At 37.1% G+C, this 25186-nt stretch overlaps 2 protein-coding genes and 1 long non-coding RNA gene across 4 annotated transcripts; 1 reads left to right on the top strand and 2 right to left on the bottom strand.

Moving 5' to 3' along the window:
- The first annotated feature begins 3221 nt into the window (after positions 1–3221).
- On the top strand, positions 3222–17440 carry spopla (speckle type BTB/POZ protein like a). Of its 2 annotated transcripts, none has more exons than XM_015014953.1 (12): positions 3222–3407; positions 4490–4567; positions 6762–6879; positions 8266–8387; positions 8501–8652; positions 8771–8898; positions 10646–10823; positions 11505–11560; positions 12294–12416; positions 14540–14682; positions 14785–14838; positions 15947–17440. In XM_015014953.1, the coding sequence occupies exons 3-12, from the start codon at positions 6802–6804 to the stop codon at positions 16089–16091; spliced, it is 1179 nt and encodes a 392-aa protein (XP_014870439.1). In that variant the 5' UTR covers positions 3222–3407; positions 4490–4567; positions 6762–6801; the 3' UTR covers positions 16092–17440. The 2 variants fall into 2 exon arrangements, with proteins under 2 accessions (XP_014870439.1, XP_014870440.1); XM_015014954.1 differs by lacking the exon at positions 3222–3407 and adding an exon at positions 3534–3695.
- On the bottom strand, positions 11171–11730 carry LOC106934823 (uncharacterized). The gene is made up of 2 exons (XR_001421773.1): positions 11579–11730; positions 11171–11344 (listed from the first exon to the last, which is right to left on the bottom strand). It is a non-coding gene; the product is annotated as an uncharacterized LOC106934823 (long non-coding RNA).
- Positions 17441–20447: 3007 nt separating the features above from the next.
- Positions 20448–24385, bottom strand: LOC106934821 (neurexophilin-2-like; the record flags this gene model as incomplete). The annotated part of the gene is made up of 1 exon (XM_015014952.1): positions 20448–24385. A coding segment is annotated over one exon (774 nt), but the record flags the coding sequence as incomplete, so codon positions are not given.
- Between the last annotated feature and the right edge of the window lie 801 nt (positions 24386–25186).

Raw genomic sequence — 25186 nt, 5'->3', positions numbered from 1 at the left:
GGGCATAAATGGATTCCCAGACACAAAATCACCCTTCTTCAATCCCATGGGCATCTTAGCATCGTAACATCTTAGCATCCCATTCGTTAAAAATTGCAAAGAGTGCTGAAGACAAATGAGATCCAAGACCTTGAACTATGTGGACTATCAAGAGATGCTGCTTTATCTGATAATCCAACCCAACAATATTTCATGATGAATAAAGGCTGATGACCAACTAAATGGTGAGAACTCCATTGTAATTTAACTCTAATGAAAAAAACAACAACAAAGAAACAAAAATTACTATTTTATATTGACAAGTTAAGTACCAAAATGCACAAGGATATGCCTTATCTGAAAAATGTTAAGGGTTTTAATAGAACTGAAAATTTATGGACCCACTCCGTTTTGCACCATTTTGCAATTCTAAAATCAAACTGATGTAAATGTGTGATAAGAATTCCTATATCCTCTCTATCTCCTTAAAATGTGATCATATCAACAAACGTTTCTACTTCAAGATAGGTCAGTGCACCACTGCTGTGGCATTAAAGGCATTTGATGTGGTCAGCAAAATGTGACATTTTACTCCCCGATATTTGACAGCAAAAATGTTTAAGCATACATCAACAAAAAAAGCTTGAAGGGTGTGCCATACTTTGCACATGAATCAAAACTGGAGCAGAGATAGTCATTTATTGCTCTCTCTGCAGTCCATCCTTCTGAGAGGGAATTGGTTATCACAGACTCACAAGAAGCCTTTATGGGATATTGTTTCAGAGAGAGGCTTACAAGAAGCAGTATTGTGTTTGACACACCAGAGAAAGCAGAAAGTGGCACATGAATCACAGGAATTGGGCCACGTATGGAGAATATTACTTCCACATTTCTTTATTTATTAATGTTTAACAGTCCAACACTCATTGGTTGAACACTTCTTCATGAGCTTTCGAACTAAAAGTAAAGTGTAAATGTGAACGAGGGTTGCTGTCTGCAACATAAACCCTATAAAAACCCTGCCTGATTACCCTGCCTGTTTTACTCAGATCGTCACAGAGTCTCTGGAGCCGAGTGAGGTTCCCCTCTGCTTCACCATTATCCTGGTCTCCAACAAATGCACCATCACCGGTTAGATAATTACAAGGCTGTTCTGGTGTCTGTGATCATGGAATCTTTTGTGATAATGGTGTTGGAGCGTCTGAGGGACATCCCAGACCCCCTGCTGGACTCCCTGCAGTTCACCTGCACTTCATTTCGCCCCACCTCAACCACCCAGAATTATATGGGACTTCAACTCTTAACGTTCCAGATCTACTATTGTTCAATCTGACGTTTCTTCAGAAAACATCTGGGTTGTCCGTGTGAGTAGCTGCAAATTTCAGTCAAGCTTGATATTGTTGATTTCAGAGGAAGAGCTTCTTTTTTTGGTTGGCAACCCTTAAGATGATATTAAACTCACTTTAGTTTGTAAAGTGACTCTGGTGCTCCAGCAGTTTCCAATTCATGGCTGCTAAAAATGGTCCTGCAGAATGATGCGACAGCTTTACTTGACATTTTGTTAGTTTTGTGGCTTGTTCACTCTGTGTTCTGACCATAAAATATTTGTATGTCAGTTTTCTGGTTGTCCCTGGGGATTACTTGAGATTGATATTCACACTTCAAGACTAAAATAGACGTATGAGACCATTGATATTTGGTCATTTCACAAAAAAATAAAAAATAAACTGCAAAAAGCTGCAATACTTAGGAGTAAAACTTGTGTGATCTATGTCCACACAAAAAGAGCAATAGGATGTCACTTAGTTGTTTTGCTCTTGCTAATTTTTGGAATTAAATCAGCTAAACCTGCTTTTTCATACCACCAATAATGAATTGTTTATTTGATTTTACAATTGTCGGCAATGCATTTTTGGAGACATATTAAGTCAAAAACAGGAATAAATGCAACATGCTTTGAATGCAGAGATTGTATGATGAAAATAGACAAGACAAGAATTTAATTTTGAAAGATCTACTCCTCAGTTATAGTAACAGTATCTAGTTGCAAGGCACAAACCACCAACTTATTTTCAGTCGGTGGAGGAGGGGATGTTTTCAGCAAGTGATAGTGCTAGCTGAACGGATTTGAGTCAGCAAAACCACATAGTATGGCTTTTTTGATGAAGTGTGGTGAAATGTACGTTTCGATGTAAATAAATTACCAATTTCCTGTAAATCAGTTTGGAATCTTTTCGTAGATTTGCCTTATGCACATAAGGCAAATTGTCCACACAAAAAGAACTATAGGATGTCACTTAGTTGTTTTGCTCTAGCTAATTTTTGGAATTAATTAGTAAGAGCAAAGGGACTTCAAGGATCATATGGGACTTCAAGGATCATATGGGACTTCAAGGATCATATGCCTTATGCATATAAGGCAAATTCCCTTTGTTTCAACCTGTAATATTTCTTTGTTTGAAAAACAGTACTTTTATGTATATTTGTTAGGAAGTATACATTCATTGTTGACTTTCTTCCTCAAAGTGTTGAATACGAAAATGTCTGATACAGGCAAGTCCTTTTTACAAATTAAAATATTATTTTAAGTATTTTTGATTATTCTTTTTTTGTTCATAAAATGTCATATTTTGACATGAAAATAATATTGGCTACTGTTTGTTTTTTTTGTTAGTGCTGAAAATAGCCCAAGCTTTTGATTTGAATGTATTCAAAGCACACACTCTTTACAAAAATCAGGCATAACATCCTGACCACTTCCCACACAAATGCTTTGGCTGAGGTTCTGACTTCAGACTGCTAAATGGATTGGTAGTAATAGGTCCTACCAAAAGTGGGAATCACTTTTTTAAATCTAAGGATCAGACTTGTTTAAAAAAAACAAACTCTTATATTTCTCTGATGATCTGCTGATCATAGCAGATCATCAGAGAAATATAAGAGTTTTTCCCATCATAATGGGATCATCCATTATGATGCTTAAATGGTCATATTGTGTTGAATAAAGGGGTATTTCATTTATTCATTTTTATTTAATTTAACAGTTACCCTATTCACATGTGTGTACATGTATCTTCTGGACAAATATCAAGACTTTGTTTAATTTTAAAAGCTAGAAGCTACACTAAATTATTTAACTAAACGTTCTGATCTGAATAGTAAAAGAGCCGCTTTTATGCATCCACATTAGAGGAATCCAGTCTGTGAACGTTACCTAAACTTCGCGCATGCGCAATGTCCTATATTTTCTAGCCCGAGAAGCTACAAGCCAGCTAGACAACTGTAAGCTAGCACAGATAAATTGGACAAAGAAAACCTTGTGAAGAGACTGAATGAAAAAGAGTCCAAAGTGCCGCACGGTGGAAGGAGCGATTAAAACACAAAGCTATATGTTTTATTCGATATATATGGGAGTATAAAATTAAAAGGTACGTCATTACGACGTCTTTTTAAACTTTTTGTAAGCAGACAGGAGGGAGAAGGATTAGCCTTTCGCTAGCTGCTAGTTAGCCGATGTTGTTTTTACTTCCAGTAACAGAGCGTGAGGATTTACATTAGCTTCTGGTTAGCATCCTGTCATTGGGATCAGTGTAGGGCCTTTGTTTTCACCGGCTACTGCGGAGTCCAAACATCATCTTCCTGATTTAACTTGACCCATACCTGATTTGATTGTGTTACAAGCGAGGAGTAACATAGCAAAGTGAAGCTTACAGATGGTTCGTGAGCAGATAAATTCGCTACATTTGCACTGTGAAGGCTAAAGTGAAGTTAATCTTGCTAGTGGAAACATTAGCTTGGGTTAGCCAAATATGTACCGTTTATTACATCATGTTTTCTCTCTGTCTGGTTATGAATATCGTTTTTGAACAACTCTTAAGCAGGGTTAAATGTGTAATAACTGAACAGTGAAGCCATGTAGACGGCGATCGGAAATGACTGTTCTAACTGAAACCCGTGTTCGCTAACAGTTCTCTTTTCATCTTTTGTCGCACTCGTTTTACATCCTGAATATCGAGAATTGTGAGCTTTGTTCCGCAACTTTAGTAACAGCAGTTGAAGATAATGCAACGATGCTAGAAAAAATGTTTGTCCGCTTTGCATCCTCTGTTGCATTTTTGGCGTTATTGCAAAACTCTAGCTAACGTGTTAGCCAAACAGTAGTTTCTGGTGAATTCTTGAGTTCATCAAATTGATTTCACAAGAGCTTTTTTCTTTTTCAAAACTATGTTTACCATAAGATGAAATATTTCAGTTCTCTATAACTTGTAGTGTAGAACAGATTTTCCTGATGTGAGCCTATGTCCAGATTTAATATTGTTGCAGTAATTCTGAACTTAACGTTCAACTTAATGGGGGGAATACATTTTAATGGTGTAAGTTTTTAGTTCGTTTTGATCTTGGTGGCTTTTTTCATAGATAATGCTATGATTTGTTGACAGTCTAGTTTTTTTTATACAGCATTATTTTGGTCATTTGCTTGCCCTAATCTATATTTTTTTATTTCTTACAGGAAGATGGGACAATGAAGGACTCTATAAATACATAGAGGGAAAAACTCCATATTTTACATCTTTCAAGAATTCAAAAGGTGATGCAAACGTTTTTCATTCATTCCTTATGTTGCATGACTCATATTTTGTAGGTAAGCTAAGAGGGAGTGGGGTACAGGTACTGCAACATACTCGAAACAGATTTTGAGTAGCAAGCCTATGCATGCTAATACATGTGTTCTCAGTATGAGATCTCATTACTGTTTGGCAAATCCTATTTCAAATGAACATGCAAAACATGTTAGTGTTGTACATCATCAAAGTGTTCTGCTTTGCTTGGTATTGCATATTTTCTTGCATTTAAAAAATTGCATATATGTACATTTATTTAATCAGTAAATGTAAACTTAAACATGAAATCTATAATCACTAAAGGAGCTGCTCAAGTTAAACACTAGGCATAAAGGTATCATGCTGAGATTTCCACATGATAACTTTGAGTAAAAATACCACAATATTTCACATAATCCCTAACACAGAAATGTGCAACATTAATAAATTATTTAAATTTAAAACACAAAAGTGATAAATATTTGGACTTGTGCAAAAATAATGACAAATATTGATAAATTTTAATATATATTTATAAGGGATCATTTATATAAACTGACTTTGATACATACACTGAAGCAAAGAAACAGAATGACGACCTGCTAAATTTCTTAATAGTTCCAAAGTACTTATTGAGTATAAAATGTGTTTTAAGGTTGCTGAATAATTAGCTGAGCTTTCTGCTCTGGTAGCTTCTTGTAAGCATGGAAAATGTGAAGTACCATTCTTTAAGTTAGCGGATTAGCAGCACACGGTAGCAGATGAGGGAGGGTTATTTCCAATGTACTTTTTGCTAGGTACAGCTGCAGAAAACTCCAGGACTTTCTCTCCAGGTCGCGTCTCATTACAGTGACTTTGATATAGAAATTGCATGGTGTACAATTTGTAGTTTTGAAGCCGTTAATTTTTAAAGCCTTGCTGTACCTTATTAGCAGTGACTGGACAATGACTTTTATGACGTAAACACATATTAGACTATATAGTCAATAAGTTATCACAGCAAGCATCATAAACATAAATGGCAGTGATTAGTAAAACATTTACAGTCAGATGTTTCAGAAACTCGTAACAGTGAAATGGGGCTTAAAATTCATGTGATTTTGGAGGTAATTTGAAGAGTTGGGTGTGGCATATTTAAGCTGAACTAAGTGGAATTTCATTTTCAGTTTTCCTGTGGAAAGAGCTGTTAAATCTTAATTAGAGCAGCAGCAGTTCACACACAGAACAGAGACTAATTTCTTGTTTCTTCATGGTCATTGATGTCCTGACGTTGGAATAATGCTAAGTGTTGATAATAACTAAACAACACTTTAACTTAGTGTCTATAAGTGACAAAAACAGAATTACTATGCGTTTGATTTACTATAATTTAGAAATTTGGATTTATTATAAAATACAATTGATATAATTGCAGCAGTTTGTTCTAGAGTAGAGTAGGAATGTCCTTTAGGTTTCAGTGTGCAAATTCTGATGTGCCAGCAGTAAGGTAAAAACTAACTGAAACATTCATGTAAAAGAAAATTAAGAAAAAAAAAACTGTCAGGGTAAATTTACAATATAAAAAAATATTGTACAGTTCAATGTATTTTATTTGTATGGTCATTTCCATTGGGGCTTCCATTGGTATTACAGAACCAGCAAGTTTTGCAGTAACTATTTCAAGTAATACAGGAAAATAATTGATTTTAATGAATTAACTATAACTAAATTAATTAATTCACTTTTGATAAACACAGGAACAATAAACATTGTCATGATGCCATTGTCACACTACATATTATAAGTCTGTACAGTAAATAAAGGAACAATGTTTCAGTTATCAAGAGATGCTAGAATCTGAAACATGTCCATCGAGTGTTGAATTGTGAAATGAATTGTTTCTAACTCCAAAGATATTTTTTTCAAATAGCGATGAACGTAGAAATGGAGGCAGTATTTTGTCTTTCAACAACCAAAATATCTGTGGCGTTGTTTTTACAGAAGATGCATCTTGTCTGGGTTTTGTTTACGTTTTAAGCAGAATAACTTTCCAATCAAATGTAACTTGTTAAATACTTTTAATTCCAGTAAGTGGGTATTTTGCCAGGCATTTTCCACTATTATTAGAAAATGTTGAGATCATAGCTGGTGGTAATTTTTCCAGAAATAACACTGTGTTTTCTTTTTTCTTGAAACTGTCAGAGCTTTAAGGACGTCAGTGAGTGGTACATCCGAGCCAGTGATGTCACGGGTTCCCACCCCTCCTCCTCCTGGGGAGATGTCAAGTGGACCTGTGGCAGAGAGCTGGTGTTACACGCAGGTACAGAAATAAATTCATTTACTAAATTATCTCTTTTGGGCATTATATTGATGAGAAATTATTTAATCCTGTTTTGAAACGCATGCATTTAGATTTAATAGGGCAGCTTGTATTGTTAGCATGAAATTAGCTCATAATATAGGACACCCTGACTGCTATATGGATATTTATCTTTAACTGTACTTAAAGTTTATCAGAAATCGTATAAAATTCATTTCGTTACATTGCAGAAGGTAGGGGACAAACCAACAGACTAAACTTAATTTTAAAAAGGTATCTTATCCCAAGTTCTGTAAAATGCCCTCATGCTTCCAGTTCTGGCTCTATTCCATGTTTTTAATTGACTTGGGAAATGACTATAATTGTTTTTTGTTGTTGTTGTTTTTTTATTTAATTGGAAAGCCACTACAGAATACTTTTTTTCAATTCAATTTAAACCTACTAAAATTAAAGAAACAGTTATGCGCCCATGTACATTGGGGTCGACTGATTAATGACATTTGACAGATTAATGCCCCTGGTCAAACTATAATAGTTTTGAGCGTGCAAGTACTATTTAATGGAGTCATATGAACATATTTCTTATAATCCTTAAATGTAATTTAAGAATTACTGGTAATCATCAGTTGTTAAAGAGAGCACAAAAAGTTTTGTCTGCGTCTGGAGGCAGATGGATCTGTTTTGTATCAAAAGCAACAAAAATAGCAAAGGGGGAGAATGACCAGTACCCATTGACGTCTCCTTCAAATTTAAAAACACTATTTTATGATTTAAAAAAAAAAAAGCGACTTTCCAGTGCTGACTTGCATTTCAACCCCGTTACCAGCATTTCTACATGGTAACAAATTGACCTCAAAAGGTCTATTTTATGAAGTGTCCAAAAAAACTTACCAATTATTTTACCACATTAAAATGATTGGGAATGTATGTAAAGGTGGCTGTTAATAAATGTAGCTGGAAATGGTTGTTTAAAGCCTAAGTGGTGATAACTTGCTGCAGTTTGTAAGGATGAGTTATGGACTTTAATGTGAGGATTATTTCAAGTGTTAGTGAATTTCTAAATTCTGGTATTGTTTCTCTCTTTAAAATCTATCATCTCAACTCTATATTTTCAACCTTAAACTACACGAAGGGTTGCTGTAAAAATGCTGTTTGTCATTTGACATAAAACTTCTTTATAACTGGGATCGAATTGGAGTTCGTGTTATTGACTATGAGCCTGTTTTGGATTGATTGGACAATATATTTTTGTATTGAAACGGGATCTGTCAGTAAAATAAAGCAATTATTTGAATTGATTAACTTCCAATCCATAATATTTGGTAAAATCAAGTTATTTTTAAATAATAAAAAAACCTAAACTGTTTGATTTTTATTGGTTTTCAGGTCAAAGTAGTGAAGTTTTCCTACATGTGGACCATAAACAACTTTAGTTTTTGCAGAGAAGAAATGGGAGAGGTGTTGAAGAGTTCAACCTTCTCTTCTGGCCCTAATGACAAAATGAAATGGTTAGTATGAAAGTATTTCACTTTAAATTTCAGTCCAAGTTTTCTGTGGCCATAAAAAGGTTATCTCCCACATATATATTCATGCTAATCTTCATTATTTTGTTGTGTGCCAGGTGTCTGAGAGTTAATCCAAAGGGACTTGATGATGAAAGCAAAGATTATCTATCACTGTATTTACTTCTTGTTAGTTGTCCAAAAAGTGAAGTCAGAGCAAAGTTTAAGTTTTCTTTGTTGAATGCTAAAAGAGAGGAAACAAAAGCAATGGGTGAGTAGTAACAATTACAGATATTTTCATACAAACTTTACATTTATTTTTGTTGTTTTTTATTAAGCTGCAAGTTTGAAGAATGTTGTAAAACTTGACATTATGTTTCTGTTTATAGAGAGCCAAAGAGCGTATAGGTTTGTCCAAGGCAAAGACTGGGGCTTCAAAAAATTTATAAGGAGAGATTTCCTCCTTGATGAAGCTAATGGTCTCTTACCTGATGACAAGCTCACACTTTTCTGTGAGGTAAATGTGATTCTATTTGCTTTTTTTAAATAAATGGTATATTAAGTTGTTTTGCTGTTTTGACTTTAAATCCATTAAAACAAAGCCGCATGTCAATAATTACTAAATGTGATTGAACTATTTTCTTGTTCTGTTTTGTCTTTACAAATAATTAAGTGGATTTGCTCTTGTTTTTTTTTTCTGGTTAAAATTTCTTCAGAGTGTTGTGAAGACAAAAAAAAAGTGTGTGTTGATTTTTCCATCCAGTGCCTCGCCTTTTTAATGGAAAGAGTAGCAGAATTATGTCATGGCTGGTTTACTTCTGAGAGATGCTGAATTATGGCTCACAGTTTAAATTTGCATTGAATGACATTTTACTTCTACAGAGCTAAATGTTTCTCACATCTTACATTTAAATTGATGCTTGTTTTCAAAATAATTAAATTCAGAATGTCAAGAAGAGTGAGTATGTTGGAAAATGTTCTTTCGAGGGACAAGCTAAATGAGGTGTCAGTGCGCTTTGATCTCATTGCAGCTGCTTTAATGCTGCCATGATAGGTGAAAAACCGCAACTTTCTATAAAGAGAGTAAGACTTGTCATAAATTATATGTACACTGCTTTGCAAAGGTATCCCTGCGTCTCAAACCTTTTCACTTTTTGTCATGTTACAACCACAAACTGGAATATCTTTTCAACTGATAGACCACTACAGAGTCTGTGGAATAAAATCTAAAAGGTGCGGCATGCTTTTTACTACTCAGCCTCTTTGACTGAGATAAAGTCCCGTTTGGCACAATTCCTGTATTATCAAAAATACACATATACTATATTACGTTACAGTTAATTATGTGTTTGACATAATATCACATGTATTGAGCCATATTGTCTTCAATGTTGTTTTTTGTTTTTGTCTTTATTTAATTTCTAAAAATTGTTTTGGTGATGTAATGAAGTGATGTCTGGACCACTGTAAGCGTAAAGGCACCATAGCTACAGCTAGATGTGGATCCTAAATAAACTAAGTACATAGTGGGAGAACATCCTTTGATCAGATGAGACCAAAATCTAACTTTTTGGCTTATATTCAAAATGCTATGTGTTTGCCCAGAACCCTGTTGCCACGGTTACACATCATGGTGACGGCACAACACTGTGTGGGGATCTGCTTCCTCCACAGAAACGAAGAAGAATAACTTTTAGACGCGTCTAGTCCAACACGCCTGAATCAAATGGCTCAGCTGCCTTCTCATCATGTGGCTTTCAACGATTGATTATTTTAAATCTGATGTGTTTTAAGCATTTTATGTGATCTTCCTAAGAAGTGCAGAGCACTGGCCCTTGAGAATTAATACTTGTGGTGTAGATGAAAACATATTCATATTGTTTTACAACAAACTGTATCAGCAAGGTTAAATAAAAAAAAAACTTATAGTGTAGATTTTTATTGGTAAGAAGTTTTGAAAACCATGTATCTTATTTCTTCCACTTGACAATTATGCATAACTTTGTGTTGGATTATTATGTAAAGTACAAAGAAAAATTCTGGAGTTTGTGGTTGTAAATGTAGAAAATGTGAATAAGTAAAAGGCACATAAGTACGTTTGTACAGCCTTGTAAGAAGTTGACTAATTTTTTGTTCTAAGATGCTCTGTTTCTTAATCTGTTGCCGAGTTTGGTCTTTTTTTCTTTGGTTTCAAAGAAGTAATTGAAATATAAATAAATATCCAAATGCTTCACGTTGCTGCTTCTTCTGTTATGCGTGTACAGGTAAGTGTCGTCCAGGACTCTGTCAACATTTCGGGTCAGTCTAACATGAACATGCTGAAAGTACCAGAATGTCAGCTGTCTGATGACCTTGGGAACCTGTGGGAGTGTTCACGCTTCACAGACTGCAGCCTCTACGTGGGAGGCCAAGAGTTCAAAGCCCACAAATCCATCCTTGCAGGTAGGACATTTTCATCCCCCATCAGAACTGACACGCAACATTCAGGAGCGCAGCGTCACAAGAGGCACTTAAAAAAAAAAAAAGACATCAATGCTTCTTGTGGATGACCTCTCATAGAGAGCCATAAGCACCTGAGAAGCTAAGGAGGCTCTGTGCGCTGGACTTGATTTGTTGTGGCCCAGTTCTGCAGTGGTTGCTAATCCACAACTTCGCTCCTGCTTGGCTCTGCTTGACCCAGATGACTGGAGGATCTGGGAGATTGAGAGGCTGGCTCTCTGCGCTTATCTCGATTAGACATGGTGGCTGGTGAAGTGTTCAAGGAAAAAATGCTTACAACGTGACTATTATGGGAATTACGCTGCAGTTTTTTCTTTTTTTTTTCTTTGGCGCTCTGAACGTTAAATGTAGATTTTCTCTGCTCATTGGACACGGGCCTTAATCCAGAGTGACTAACAAGTGAGCAACATCATTTGAGTTTTAGTACAGGAGGAAACTCTGGCTTGAGGTATTACCAACCGAATCTGTTCAAAGGAGAGAAGATGAGTGAAAATGTTTAAAGATGTGCAAAATAGACATGTGATATTGTTGGAGTAAAAAGAGAAACCTTTAAGTGTACTGAAGCATTGACTAATCCTTTTTGCATGCAGGTTTATTTATTCATTTCTGTGTTTACTTTAACAGCAAGGTCTCCGGTCTTTAATGCAATGTTCGAACATGAAATGGAGGAAAGTAAAAAGGTAAGAGCACCAACTTACTTCTTCTCCCGTGTCCTCAATACACAAACTGGTTCTTGATTGCTAAAATGCTGCAGCCGTGTTAGCAATCAGGAAGCTAAATCCCACCAAATGGCTTAAGTATTTACTCTACAGTGCCTCTTTTCACACTTTTTAGAGTTTTTTGTGTTTTGTCTAGTTATACCCTCAAACTTCAGTTTGTTTCGACTGAAGTGCCCCCAAAACATTTTATGTGATCCTGAAGACAGTGAAAGCGAGGCATGCACATGTTGCTAGCCCTATTTAGTCTGTTGCATTTAAATAAAACCTTCCCTTCAGAAGGCATGTTTGATGAGGATTCACTGTAAAAAACAGCTATTTTAAAGTATTTCCCCATATTCTCAATTGAATTTAGCTCTTAACTTTGACTGGGCCATTTGTTTTTCTTTCAGAATGTTGTGCTCATGTTGTTTAAGTTTCTGACCCTAATAATGCTCTTCATGTGAGCCAAAAACATCTCGGTCTGGTCTTATCTGATCAGAACACTTTGTTTTATTCATTTTCTGTCTCTTTCTTCTGTCTTCAAAAAAACCACATGTTTTTTTTTTTTTAATATTCTTTTGAAAAAACAAATAACAAATGTGCATCAACTTTGTTGTTCAGATTGTGGGGGGAAAAAATCAAGTTTTGTAAAGCACTGTAATCCATGACATCATAATTTTATGTGCAGTAAACAAACATTTTGTTTCATCTGCAGAATCGAGTTGACATCAGTGATGTGGATCCAGATGTCTTTAGGGAAATGATGGGCTTCATTTATACAGGGAAGGCGCCAAACTTGGAAAAAATGGCAGACAATTTGCTGGCAGCTGCTGATAAAGTAAGTACCTGTGGAAGGTTAGCTTTGTCAGCTCCATTTGTATCCGATCATTATCTTCCTTTAACTTTTTCTTAATTGGAATCCCTAGTATGGCCAATCCTCACAATTTCTAGATGGTTATCAGTTAATAATTTGAAAAACATACGGTAATTATATATGAATGATGTATTTTTATTTTCACAAAGAACACTTGTGTAGTTTCTCAGTTACCCAGGAAGTGGGTGACTGAAAATCTAAGTGCTTAAGTGGAAGGAAACAAGACGGCTGGTTGCTTGAAAACATTTCACCTCTTATTCTAAAGACGTCTTTATGTCAGGATTCTACTTTAAACAAAGTAGCTAGTTTAAAATAAATCTTTATTAATAAAACAGTACATTTTGCATTATATAGTCCTGAGCATAATTATGTACTCTCATCTGCTCCACTGGAAATGTAAAATAGGTTAGAATATCCCATTGGATTTACTGACGACTGCTGAGATTATTACTCTAATGCAATGGGTTAACACCTACAATATATGGATTTGACCCTGGAATGCATATTACACATTTGCGCATCCCTGCAGAAGATCCTAAAAATAAATTCTTATATATTTTTATAGCAGCATAATATAACAATAAAAAAGTATTTATTTCATGTGGAAAATATTCACATCTCAGACTGCCATACCAGCTGTCCAGTAAGATGATGCATAGTCTTGTCCTGTTAAATGTTTACATGGTTGTGTTCAGGAGCATTCAGAAAAGAGGATTTTTGGAAAAAGTGCCCTAGGGAAGTTATTCATGGCCCATGCCAGGAAAACACCAAGCTCCTAGACTACTGATGAATTTATTAAAAGTTAGTTTAAATTTTAGAAATGAATCCGTTATAAAAACTTCAAATTAAAGGTCAAATTTTTCTAAAACTTTCAATTGGAAATTATTCCACTACAGTTAGGAATTTTTATAATTCCACCAGGAGTTGCCAGAAAGTGTGGCAGGCCATGTAAAAAGCAAGTTGACAAGAAAGTCATCCTTTTAGTATATCAAATTGAAATTTTTGTGTTATAGCAAATTCTTAGATTCAATTTAATGTGATATTTGTAAAATCAAAAATGTATCTGTCAGTTTCTGAAACTGTTTGCTGTCCTGTGAACACAGAGGAAGGGTTGTGTAACTCCCTTGAGCAGCATCTGAAAGTCACTGCTCACATCTAGTGGGAAAAAACATTAGTCTCTCAGAAACTAATACAGCAATGCTAGGTTTTTAAACAAAAACTGATTCTACAGTTAGAAAATAAAGCAACTTGACAACTCTGTAGTCATGTTTAGTTGTCTTCCCATGTTGAATTAGTTCAAATGGATGATTTTATTCTGAAATTTAGCATGTTTCCTGTTGAAAATAAGGCAAAATACATCATGTGTACTATGCCCCTTTAAATATTGCACACTCCTGATCATTTTAAGCAGGAGGCATTCTATCTTCTGCCTTCTGCTCAAAGCATTGCATTATTAAATGTTATTGACATGTTTTTGTAGCACAGGCACCTCTTGTGTCATATTAAATGTTATTGTAATGATTTGTTGCTGCCTGATTAGTTTTGATGATGCTGCGTTTTTGTGGACACGCCTCTTTGAGCGCTCTGGGAGTCGGCACCTCTTCTTTTATCTCTGTCAGTTTCATTGTAACAGAGACAGGAAGCGCAGGGGAAATACGGCACATTTGTGAGACACATTACACATGTAACAACAACATGTGCAGCCTACTGGCAGAATACAACCGGTGGTTGTAAGCACACGGCATACAGGCAACATGTGATTTAGCTGTATCTGTCATATGGTGGAAAGGTGTGTTCCTGGAGACAATAAAAAGGTTTTAGACTTGCTTGCATTTATATTATAACTGCAGCTGATGGAAAGGCAGAACCAGTCATTTCATTAATAAAAGATTCATTTTTTTTTTTTTTAACTAATATTAGGAGTATAATCAAGCTTTTTGTGATGATCGTAGGTTCACTACGCACATTTTAACTGAAAACAGATTTGCGGACAGTCTCAAATAATAAAATCCCTAAACCAACTGAATGCATTTCCTAACCTTTCGATCACGGCTGTATCCTGTTTCCCCCCTTTACCCCCTCTCTAGTATGCTCTGGAGCGTTTAAAGGTCATGTGTGAGGAGGCCTTGTGCAACAGCCTTTCAGTGGAGAATGTGGCCGACACCCTCATCTTGGCTGACTTGCACAGTGCCGAGCAACTCAAAGCACAAGCCATAGATTTTATCAACAGGCAAGTATCGCAAAAAAAAAAAAAAAAGGCAAAGGGATAAATTCCTGCTGCCATTTCTGTTTACCAGCCTTGAATGCTTACCTTTTTATCTCCTTGCCATAGGTGCAGTGTCCTGAGACAGCTGGGCTGTAAAGATGGAAAGAACTGGAATAGCAAGTATGTAATTAGCTGATATATGTGACACAAGATTAATAACACGCTCTTATCTCTTCCCCCTACCAGATGCATTAGAATTCATTGTTTTAGCTTAGGCAGACAGAGTGCTGTTTGCCTTTTCAGTTTGAAGCCCCTTATCTTTGGATCCAAGTTATTAATAGACTCATACTTGGATAAACCCCGCAAAAAGGAATATTTGTTTTATTTTTTAAAGAAAGGAAGCAAGTTTTTCTTTTCGATGATGTAGTGCAGTGTTTCAGGACACCTTGAAATGAAGAACTTTATTTTGGTTGTTTTATGCATGCAGTGGTGGGTCCTGGATAGAGCAGAATTTTATGGCTCTTTTTTCTTTTGCTGGTTCTTGTAAAGCTTTGAGGTGCTGAGGTGACACCCCACCGATCGATAAATCAGTCTTTATAAAGAGGATTTTACTTTCTTGAAATAATGATGACATTTAAGGTGTATTTGGCACTTTTAAACTGCCTTACCAGTTAGCGGAGCTAGCATTAATGACAGCTGGATGGATTCACAAGAGAATTTAGAGCACTTAACTGAAATTTAGAAAAGGCTGCCAGCATTTCTAAATACATTTCAAAACACAGATCTCAAAACACTCAAAGCAGTTTTTACCACACTTAGTTCAGAATTCACATCATCCGTCTCAAGTGTCCTTTAACACTTTTCACAGTTTGATAAAATGGTTTTCTTTCAAAAGAACCTTCCTTTGATTTAATTTCCAAACACTCAAGTGATAATGAAAGTAGACACCTTTTAAGTTTTCTTCTCTCAATAGCGACATTCACACAAAAGATTAGTGTTGCTATGACGATGTGTTAGCATTATTTTAGGGTGTGTTTGCTAATCAATCACTGATCACGGCCAGGCTGAAACCGTCTATTTTTTTATTGTTTTTTTTTTTTTTTATGCGTCTCTTAGAATTAATTTTCTGTTTATCTTTGTGGCGAAAAGCACTTCTGGTCCTTTTCTGGATGAAGATGCAGCTGCTGAGTCAGCGCTCTCCTGCATTACAATCTCATTTATGTTTATTGCTTTTTAATGTGCCGATCATGGCGTCTTGGTGTTAACTTCACTTTGCCTGTGCTTACAGTCACGCCACAGACATAATGGAGACCGCAGGCTGGAAGTCAATGATCCAGTCCCATCCTCACTTGGTAGCCGAAGCCTTCCGTGCCCTGGCTTCCGCACAGTGCCCACCCTTTGGTCTTCCGAGGAAGCGCCTAAAACAGTCCTGACTGCCCGACTTTGCTCCTGGACTATAAAGAAGGGTATGAAGCATGGAGGTTTTTACAAAGAAAAGGACTAGTGAGTGTGCCACTCTTTTATTTCCACCAAAACTGAACACACTTGAATAAAGAGGAGTGGAGCTTTCTGACCAGAGACATTGAGGGGGGAGGCTGGCACATGGAAGTTTGACATCTGTGGATTGGAAAACAATTGATTCAATCGGTGTTGCTTGCTTTGCTGCCCCGGCTGAACTCTGTTTAGCGCGGGCAGCAAGCCAAGTTCTCTTCTACATTTTTTTTTTTCCTGTAATTTTCAAAATGGCCTTAATATATCTGCCATTGCTCTGGAACTGCTCAAGAGCACTTCGTCTATTTTACTCCGTGCCTGCCTTGTCACAAAGACCAGGCCTCCTCCAGGTTGCACTAGTTCCCATGTATAGTCATTTTGATATGGAGTTCTATAGGAACGTAACAAAGGTTTAACTAAATGGGAAATATTATATATTTGTAATGTTTAGCCCGTTTTGTGACTAGACATTAAAAAGCATGAACACTCAGTGCAAGGTCAGTTCTTTACACTTTTTGAAAATATGCGTATGCCCCATATTGATGGCACCATTTCTATGTAAATGACAATTGAACCATCTTTAGAAGACCAATGTACAAGAAAGTGTGTTCTATTGTGTATTTGTCAGGGGGAGGGGGGGTAGTAATCTGCTATTTTGAAGGCAAGTGTCAATCCATGTAAGATGGAAAAGTGTCTGTTTGGCCCAAATCTACGAAAACATTGGACATTTATGGAAATATGTCCTCCGTCTCCCATTCAAATTACATATTCCAGATCATACATCTGTGAACTCTTACTAAAAAAAAAAAAAGAAAATTTGTTCCTTTTTAGTATTGCCAACTTTCAAATATATATGCTCAGTATATTGTGGTGAACTAAAAGTGGAGAGACTAATGCATGGTTGTTTTATTGTCAAAAGAAAGTGTCAAAAGTTCCAGTTTTGCTTTTAACAGCTTATTTTCTGCAATTATTCGACATCTGTGCAGAAGTACATGAATTGAGTAAAAGGTTCCTCTAACATGCTTGGATATCTGTAGGATGCTGAGCATCACTTCTACTGGCGATGTTATTCTGTGTTTCAATAGGGGGGGTATTGTCATGGTTATTCAGTCCGTCTTGTATGTAGTGTGGTGTGACAGACACTTCGGAGGATTTTGTAAAGTGAGAGTAGCATCATTTTTCGATGATATTACTCATCAATCAACGCCACGTTGAAAACTTTGGAAAAAATTATGAAGTTGTTGTCTGCAAGAATGCCTGCATTAACCCATTAAAACATTTTCCAGCAGTCTGAAGTGACTCGGCTTCATTACTTTTTTTTTTTTTTTTTTTTGGCTCAATTGAATGTTAGTCTGTTTTACCACAGATCTCAGCTTATAGAAGAAGAGTGATGATTATCTACCGTTTCTTTTTATGGTTTTGTTAATGGATGTGGATGTTATATTGCAGTGATTTTTCTTTTCTTTTTTTTTCTGCTGCATGTCTTTTTCAATTATAATTACAAAACCGCTTAACCGGCCTAATCAAAAGGAAATGCTCAGAGACTGCACTGTTAAAGTCCCATTGTAAATGTTAACAACTCCCCCCCCACCACCACCACCACCTTAAAAAAAAAAAAAAAAAAAAAAAAAAAACTTTTTCCCTCTTGTTTTATGTGAATGCGAGGCCCCAGCTCTAATTAAAGTGGATGTGCGGCCGCTCTTTCCTGCTAGAAGAGACGTCTTCATCAGCGGCTTGCTGATCCACGTCCGCCCCTCTCAGCACAGATCCTTCGAAAAGGCCTGATACCATCTCGGCTTCGGGATGCCTCTCCAACCTTTTATCTTTCTCCTTCGCTTTCCTCCACTAACTGCAGTGCTTGAAAGAGAAGCCTGCAGTTGTGCTGTCAAAATTGAAAAATTCTCCTGTCATTTCGATGGCAGCAAATATGCACTGGATGATGCCACGCCAGGAGAAACCTAAAGAGATCTTTCAGTATTTCTCAAGTGCTGAACCTACTTGCTGTTGATCATTTTTGGTGTGTATGTTTACAAATGCATCTCACTAAATTAGAATGTCACTCAAAAGTAAACTTAGTTCAGTAATTTAATCCAAGAATTTAATGTTGATTTTGATGCTTTCTGCTTACTGCTGATGAAAACCCAAAATAAAGTTACAGTTCTATATTTCATGATGCCAATGTAGAAAATGACTTTTAATTCTAAAATGTTCACATTTGAAGCTCTCTCTTTTTTTTTTTGGACCATGAATGTTCTTAGCTTTACGATCCTTTCCAGGCTTGGATTATTAAGTTGGTTATACATCTTTTTCTATCACACATTGCACATTCTTTACCAGTGACCTTTTGTGGCTTACCCTGTTTGTGGGGAGTGTTGGATACTGACCGCTGGACAACCATCAAGTTAACGTTCTTTCCACTGAAAGAAAGGTTGGCTGTATTCGTTTTTTTGCTTTTCTTTGACTGGTCATATTTTCATTTTTTTTGTTGTTGTTGAAATGCACATGTATGAATCCAAATCAGTCGGTTCTGCCGGCTGAAGGTAATGGCTAATTTAAGGATAGCCGGAACCAAAGTGCACTTGTGCCTTTTTAAAACAACTCAAATGTAGCTTCGGGGCACTGGCGGCCTTTATTTATTAGTAACTGGACTGGAAGAAGGGCGGAGTAAGAAGGGGAACCCATGCAGCAAAAGGCCCGAAGCAGGAAATCGGAACTGGGTTTGTAACTTCTCCATATTGTCTCTTACTCCTGATTTTTGCGGTTTTTGATGTGGCGTAATTGGAGGTTGGAGGCAGTGCATCTTCAATGTTCTTCCTGAGTGAAACATCCCAGTGAAAAAAGTTTAGTGAATATTTAATGGCAATTATTCGCTGCAATATTTTTCCATTTTCCGCCGCTATATTTTTTTTCATACGTTTATGATTACGTCAAACGTTTTACGTTCCGTTCTCAGTCTTCGTTTCACACAGGAGAGTTCATTGGTGCTGCGCTAACTCAAGTTCCTGTAAAAATGGATCAACACTGCTGTAAATATTTGTCCAGTGTAAAAGTGGCAGAAGATTTAATATTCATACAACAGCATTCAGTAGGATAGTTCTGAGACTACCGTTTAAAGATAGTAGACCTGTTCTTTGTTTTTGGACCCTCTCAGATTTTGCTGTTAGCATTAGCGTCCAGGACCAATCTGGATTTTTACTACACTAAGAAGACACCAGGAGAGTTATCTACTACAGGTAAGATATTATGTATTATGATCTTTTAACAAAACCTAATTTCTGAGTCATCACTTTCATCTGAAATCGTTTTTTTTTCCTTTGGTTTGGAGCGGGGGTTTTGTCAAAGAGCAACAAAGCTAGCCCCCTCTCAGAGAGAGAATGAACTGCATCCATCTCCCTCAAACTACATTATTGCTATTATTTCTGTAAACTTGTTGGTAGATGTTCCATTCATACATTTCACTCATGTGGGTTCACCTGCGTTAGCTATGTGTAGCGGCACATGATACAATGCATCAGTTGCTTTATTTACCTTGCTAAATGTATGAACCATCTGCTGTGAACCCAGTTCATTTAGCCTCCTGGAGGAAAAAAAATAACAAACTCCTGAGGCTTGACGAACAACATACAAACCCCAGCTTTAAATAACAATGTCTTACTTTTTTTACACATGTTTTTTTTTAGACGTTCTTTGGCCCACACTATAGCTCCCTTCTCACTGTAGCATTAGGAACTAAAAATCTATTTTATCTCTGGCAGTGGCTTGGCGAAGTTGGCCAAATGTTCAGTTACTTTTTGTGGTTTAGAACAAACTTTGCGATCGGTGTCACTACACCTCCACGTGTTAGTGGTATTTAAATGAAGCTATAAATTATGCAAACTAATTTTATGGTCTCATAAGTGTGCAGTCTAAACGCCAATACTGTGAGAGGTAAAGTATGAAAACAGAAATACATATCAGCATGGTTTTAAGGGATTTGGATGAGTGCAGCAGGGGGAGCCTGGTGTGACTTGATGCTGAAGGAGTAGGTGCCTCATCCTGATCAGATAAGAGTAATGGAAGCGAATGAAAAGACCCCTGTCCCTGATGGCCGCAGCAAAATGGATGTGCTCCCTGAGGTGTACCTCTGGTATCATCCACGCCTGTGGACACAGATTTATTGCCCATTAAAAAGCTACACCGAAATGTACCTCTTAAAAATGGTGTGTTTATCCTGTTGAGAAGGCCTTTCAGGAATGAAACGAGACAACTCTGAGCACCAACAGACCGGGGCAGACTCAGTGTGACAAGATGCTGGGGAGCCAATTTCTTATAAGGTTTAATGTCATAAAGATTTAAAGTGATCTTCAACCATTAAATGTTAACAAAATGAACTTCCTGTGAAAATGAACATGTGCAATCACACTACACACTGACGTTTTTTGTTTTTTTTTTTTTTTCCCTATTTTACAGGAGAAATCTTTAAGCAAGTTTACCCGAGCAGGTAATCAAAACAGGAACAATGTAAAACACAGAAATGGGGGAAATAAAGCAATATGTAACATTTGGCAATAATTCAAACATTTATGTACATGGTAATCATGATAAAACACCAGAAATGAGGAGGGGTACACATTGTGAAATATCCCTAAGGAAAAAAACTGAAATAAACTGACATCATTTACTTTGAAGCCATAATTAAACACGTCTGGTTGTAGTTACAAATAGTACACAGCATCGACACAAGGAGTAAAACTAAAAATATCATTTCACTGTAGATTGACTCTGATTTATCATACACCTCACCTCACCAACAAGGTGACAGGATCATTTACAGATGATGGGACCATGAAGTAGCATCGACTGAAATAATTGCAGTGTCATCTGTGGCACATGCCCTAACCTAAAACCCGGGATGTGTGCAAGCAATGCAATCTACGGCTTTCCGTGTGATGGTGCTTTTCAACGAAACCTTTTAAAACTGTCTGGGTGATTGCAATGTCAAAGCACATTACACCATGTACTGCTAAACTGCTTCTTTTCCACTTTAAGTCTGCCAGCTTAGGCTTGCTGTACATTTGGGAAAAAGCCAGATTTTTTTTTTTCTGAAATATATTCCCACTTCTTGAAATCAGAGACAAGTTTTTTTTTTTTTTTTTTTTTTTTTTCCCCCCAACTTCTGCCCATTTTCCTTCCTTTTTCAGTCTCTCTCCTCTTGGCGAATAGAAATTCCCAGGCTAATTAAAGCCTATTAAAGACAGGTAATGTCAGGGCTGGTAGCAGGACCATGACAAAGTGCTGATAATTGTCTGCCAGACTCACTAAATCCACCTGTCCTGCAATTATTGCGTCTCCCTCCCCTCCTCTCCTGACACATTAATCCACTGCATGGCTCGCTCGGCAGGCTGCTGCCTCAAAGTGCATCCTGCAAACACAGATGTTGGATTTCAGACCGGTTTAGCACACACATGCCTTGGGATAATTGCGGCAATCAACACAGGAGAACTGAAATACATAACAGTGCCTGGCAAAAGTATTTATACCCCTTGGAGTTTTCCACATTTTCTCACATTGTAAAGACAAATATTTGTGTATTTTATAGAGATTTTAAGTGCAGTAGCATCTTAAAAAAGCAGTGCATAACTAACGTAGGAAAGAAACTGTATTTTGTTTCTAAAAAGAATTCTGAAAATTATTGTCTGCATCTATATTTGGTCTCCTTTACTCCAATACCCCCAAAAAAAAAAAAAAAAAAATCCAGCGCAACCAATTTGCTTCAGATGCTACATAAACAGTAGGACAGACCAGTGGTAACATAGCAACTGGTTTCAGAGATCCACAGCTCAGGAGCGAGAATATGTTAAAAGCATTAAAACTATTAGTATTAGTATTCGGCTGAACACTGGTGCAGCTGTGTGTGGGTTTTGCATGGATACTCTGGGTTCCTCCTGCAGTCTAAAACTATGCATATAGGGTTATTTGTTTGCTCTAAACTGCCCTCAGAAGTGAATGTGTGCATGCATGCAGGGTTATCTTTGTGTGATGGATTGACGACCACAAGCCCACTTAAGGTTAACCACATAAAGGAAATGGATTTATTATTATTATTAGCTTCACAAATTCGGCCTTTATGGAGGAGCAATTAGAAGAAAGCCGTTTTTGAAATAAAACCTTAAGAGGTTCCATGCACAGTTTGACAGAAGCTTTTTTGGGCTATACAACAAAAAAATATGCTATCTACATGCAAAATGTCATCTTGACAGAAACCTAAATAACACTATTTAACAAGGTGGTGGCAACGTCATGCTGTGGGGAAGGTGCTCAGAGTTGACGGGAAGATGGATGGAGATGAATATTGGTTATTGCTGAAAAAAACACCAGGCTTGGGTGGAGGTTCACCTTCTAGAAGGACAAGTGCCATACACATCAGATCTACAGTCAAATGACGTGGATCACAGCAATTTCATGTTAGAAATCCTCAGTCAAGGTCCAGAAATGCTCTAAGCACAGAAAAAAAGAATTCTAGATTTGCAAAGCTTGTAGACGCTCCAAAAGACCTGCAGCTGCTACTGCATTGAAAGAAGGTTCTAGAAGGAATTGATCCAAGGCTGCTGAATGTGGAAAACGTCAAGCAGTATGAGAATGTTTGCAGGGCATTATATGTATTATAAACCTCCAGAAATCTGTAAATCGATCTGTGTATTTTGTCATGTGTCCACTGAAATAAGTTGAATTAGTCATTTTGATCATATTAATACATATATGAGAAATTTAGCAAAAGATGTTCCTAAATATTAATAATTATTCAAATCTTCAAGACACTTATTGAAAAATTTTGAAATAAAAGACTATCCTTTTTGAGTTTTCCAAATGCACGAATGGATATCCGGTCTCGTTCAAAGTCAAACTTTTTATCCATTCTCTGTTTTTTAATACAGTATTCTTACATTAACATTTCATTATTATATGCCTTTTTAAATAACTGTTTTTTTAGATAATTTTTTTAAGATGGATCAAAATCTTGTCATATGTTAAATGATGACTATCTCAATTAGGTGACACAGTTTTTGGCTCCAGCACTGCCAGATTCCAGGTTTGCACTTTTAATTGGTGCAACATTTTGCCCATGGTCTAGCCTTAAAGAAAACATCTGGACGACACACTAATTACATCAGCGAACATGTGCTGTTGTGATGAGGATTTACGCAGGGTTGGGAGTTAGCACTGCCTTTTACTTTGTCAAACCCCTAAAACCAAGTCTCAAAAGACCGAACTGTCTGTGGGTTTTTTTCTTTTCTTTTCTGGATACAACTGCTATATTTACAGAGGTTTTATCCAAATATTTGAAGTGTGTTTGCCCTGATCGAGTTGACTTTCTTTCAGCAGACTCGGGTGTTCAGGGTTGTTTTGTGGACAGAGACTTTAGAGTTTGACATTTACATCGGTTGGAGATGAAACTAAAGGCTGTTGCAAGCTAAGAGCTAGGTCATCCTGTGGAGGAGTAAGGTGTGTCGCTGTGGTAGTTGTAGTCAGGGCATACCTTCTGCACCAGTTTATAGTCCACACTATAAAAGGCAATGTAGATGCATATGACCTTGAAGGGTTTTGAGCACAGCCATGACACGTGGCTCTGTGTGTGCTCCTGATAGCACACCTTGGACGGGTCAAAGCCGCACAGGGCGGTCTTCTTGTTGCGGTCCGTCTTCTCGTATTCAATGCGACAGTTGAACGACTTGGTGTCTTTGGTCTCCAGTGTCGACTGCTGGGCGATCTCGAACTCCACGACTTTGGAAGGTGGCACCAGGCTCACGGAGACGTTCCCCATTCCGGTGGAGTTGTGGCGGAAGTAAACGCTAAACGTGCCGTTCCCGTGGTCCACGATCTTTCCTGTGATCAGTAGGTTGAGCTTGACTGTCTTGATGTTTGAGTGGAAGTCCCCCCACCCAAACATCTTTTTGAACTTGCCAGTCTTCACGATGGGTCTGCGTTTAGTTCTGGCCTGTGCACCCTGAACATCTGTCTGGTTAGATAACCAGTCCCAAAAGTCCTCCATGTTCTGTAAATATGTCATTTCCCTCATGTTGCTCTTGAGCTCAGGGGAGCCCTTGGCAAACAAACGCAGGGGGTTGAGAATCCGTGGTCTCACCCCCGTGGGAGAAATCTTCTGTTCGTTATCACTGTCCCTCCACTCGATGAGTTCTGTGGCGCCTCCATGGACTTTCCTGCATGCGACCTTTACAGAACACGAAAGGAGAGGTAGAGAGAAAAAACAATTTTAAGTGAGATGAAAACCACTTCTAAGCATAACTTCACAAGAGTTTGTTACAGATTTAGAGGAAGCAATAATCAATCTGCCCAAATAATCCATAATCAGTTTCTCATTAAATGTTAGTTTTAATATGCTGAAACAGTTTTTTTTGCATTCTATATTAGATACAAATCTTAGTACTGCATGGCGACCCCTGACTTTCTTTGAGGGGATTACAGCTTATCTTTAACCCAAACTGATCAGTATAAGCAGAAGAACCGTGACTGTAGGTTACACCTCAGTGATATGTCACTATTTATAGCCATTTACCAGTCTCTGACATTAGTCTGATGAAGAGTTGCCAGACTCGTCACTTTCAGCCATCAAATGTTAAACATTTCAATGAGATCAACGTCTAAGCTTTGCTTTGGCTGTTTAAGGGCTTTCCAGTTCTATATTTAAGCCAATCTGTTGTGGATTTAACAGTGTGATTTTGGTTATTCTCATGTTGAAGGATCCAGTTCTACTTCAGCTTAATTTTTTTTCCCTGACACTCGGGTACCCTGAGGGTCTCTTCTGGTCAGTTTTCAACTCATTTGTAAAAAGAACATTATCCCAGAAGTCTTGGTGTTTGTCTACTTTCTTTCTGGCAAACTTTAGTCTGGCCTTAATGTCTTGGGGAGCAAAGATTTTCTCCTTGCACACCTTGCCTAAAAGTTGAAGGTATAAAATCTTTTTTGTTTGTACAGGAATGTACTTTCATTATATTTAAGGATTTTTGGACATTTCCTGTTGCGTCTTGTGGTGTGCTTC

This window comes from Poecilia latipinna, unplaced genomic scaffold (assembly GCF_001443285.1).
Source record: "Poecilia latipinna isolate Pla-1442-1.1 unplaced genomic scaffold, P_latipinna-1.0 Scaffold1867, whole genome shotgun sequence".
In the NCBI taxonomy this organism is placed as follows: domain Eukaryota; kingdom Metazoa; phylum Chordata; class Actinopteri; order Cyprinodontiformes; family Poeciliidae; genus Poecilia; species Poecilia latipinna.
This window is presented reverse-complemented; position numbering and strand designations above follow the sequence as displayed.

Bases quoted from the DNA above. Each gene is read 5' to 3' on its own strand.
- spopla (XM_015014953.1), top strand. From the start codon at position 6,802: ATGTCACGGGTTCCCACCCCTCCTCCTCCTGGGGAGATGTCAAGTGGA. The intron at 6,880-8,265 runs GTACAGAAATAA...ATTGGTTTTCAG, and splicing joins AGAGCTGGTGTTACACGCAG to GTCAAAGTAGTGAAGTTTTC. The intron at 14,683-14,784 runs GCAAGTATCGCA...TCCTTGCCATAG, and splicing joins GCCATAGATTTTATCAACAG to GTGCAGTGTCCTGAGACAGC.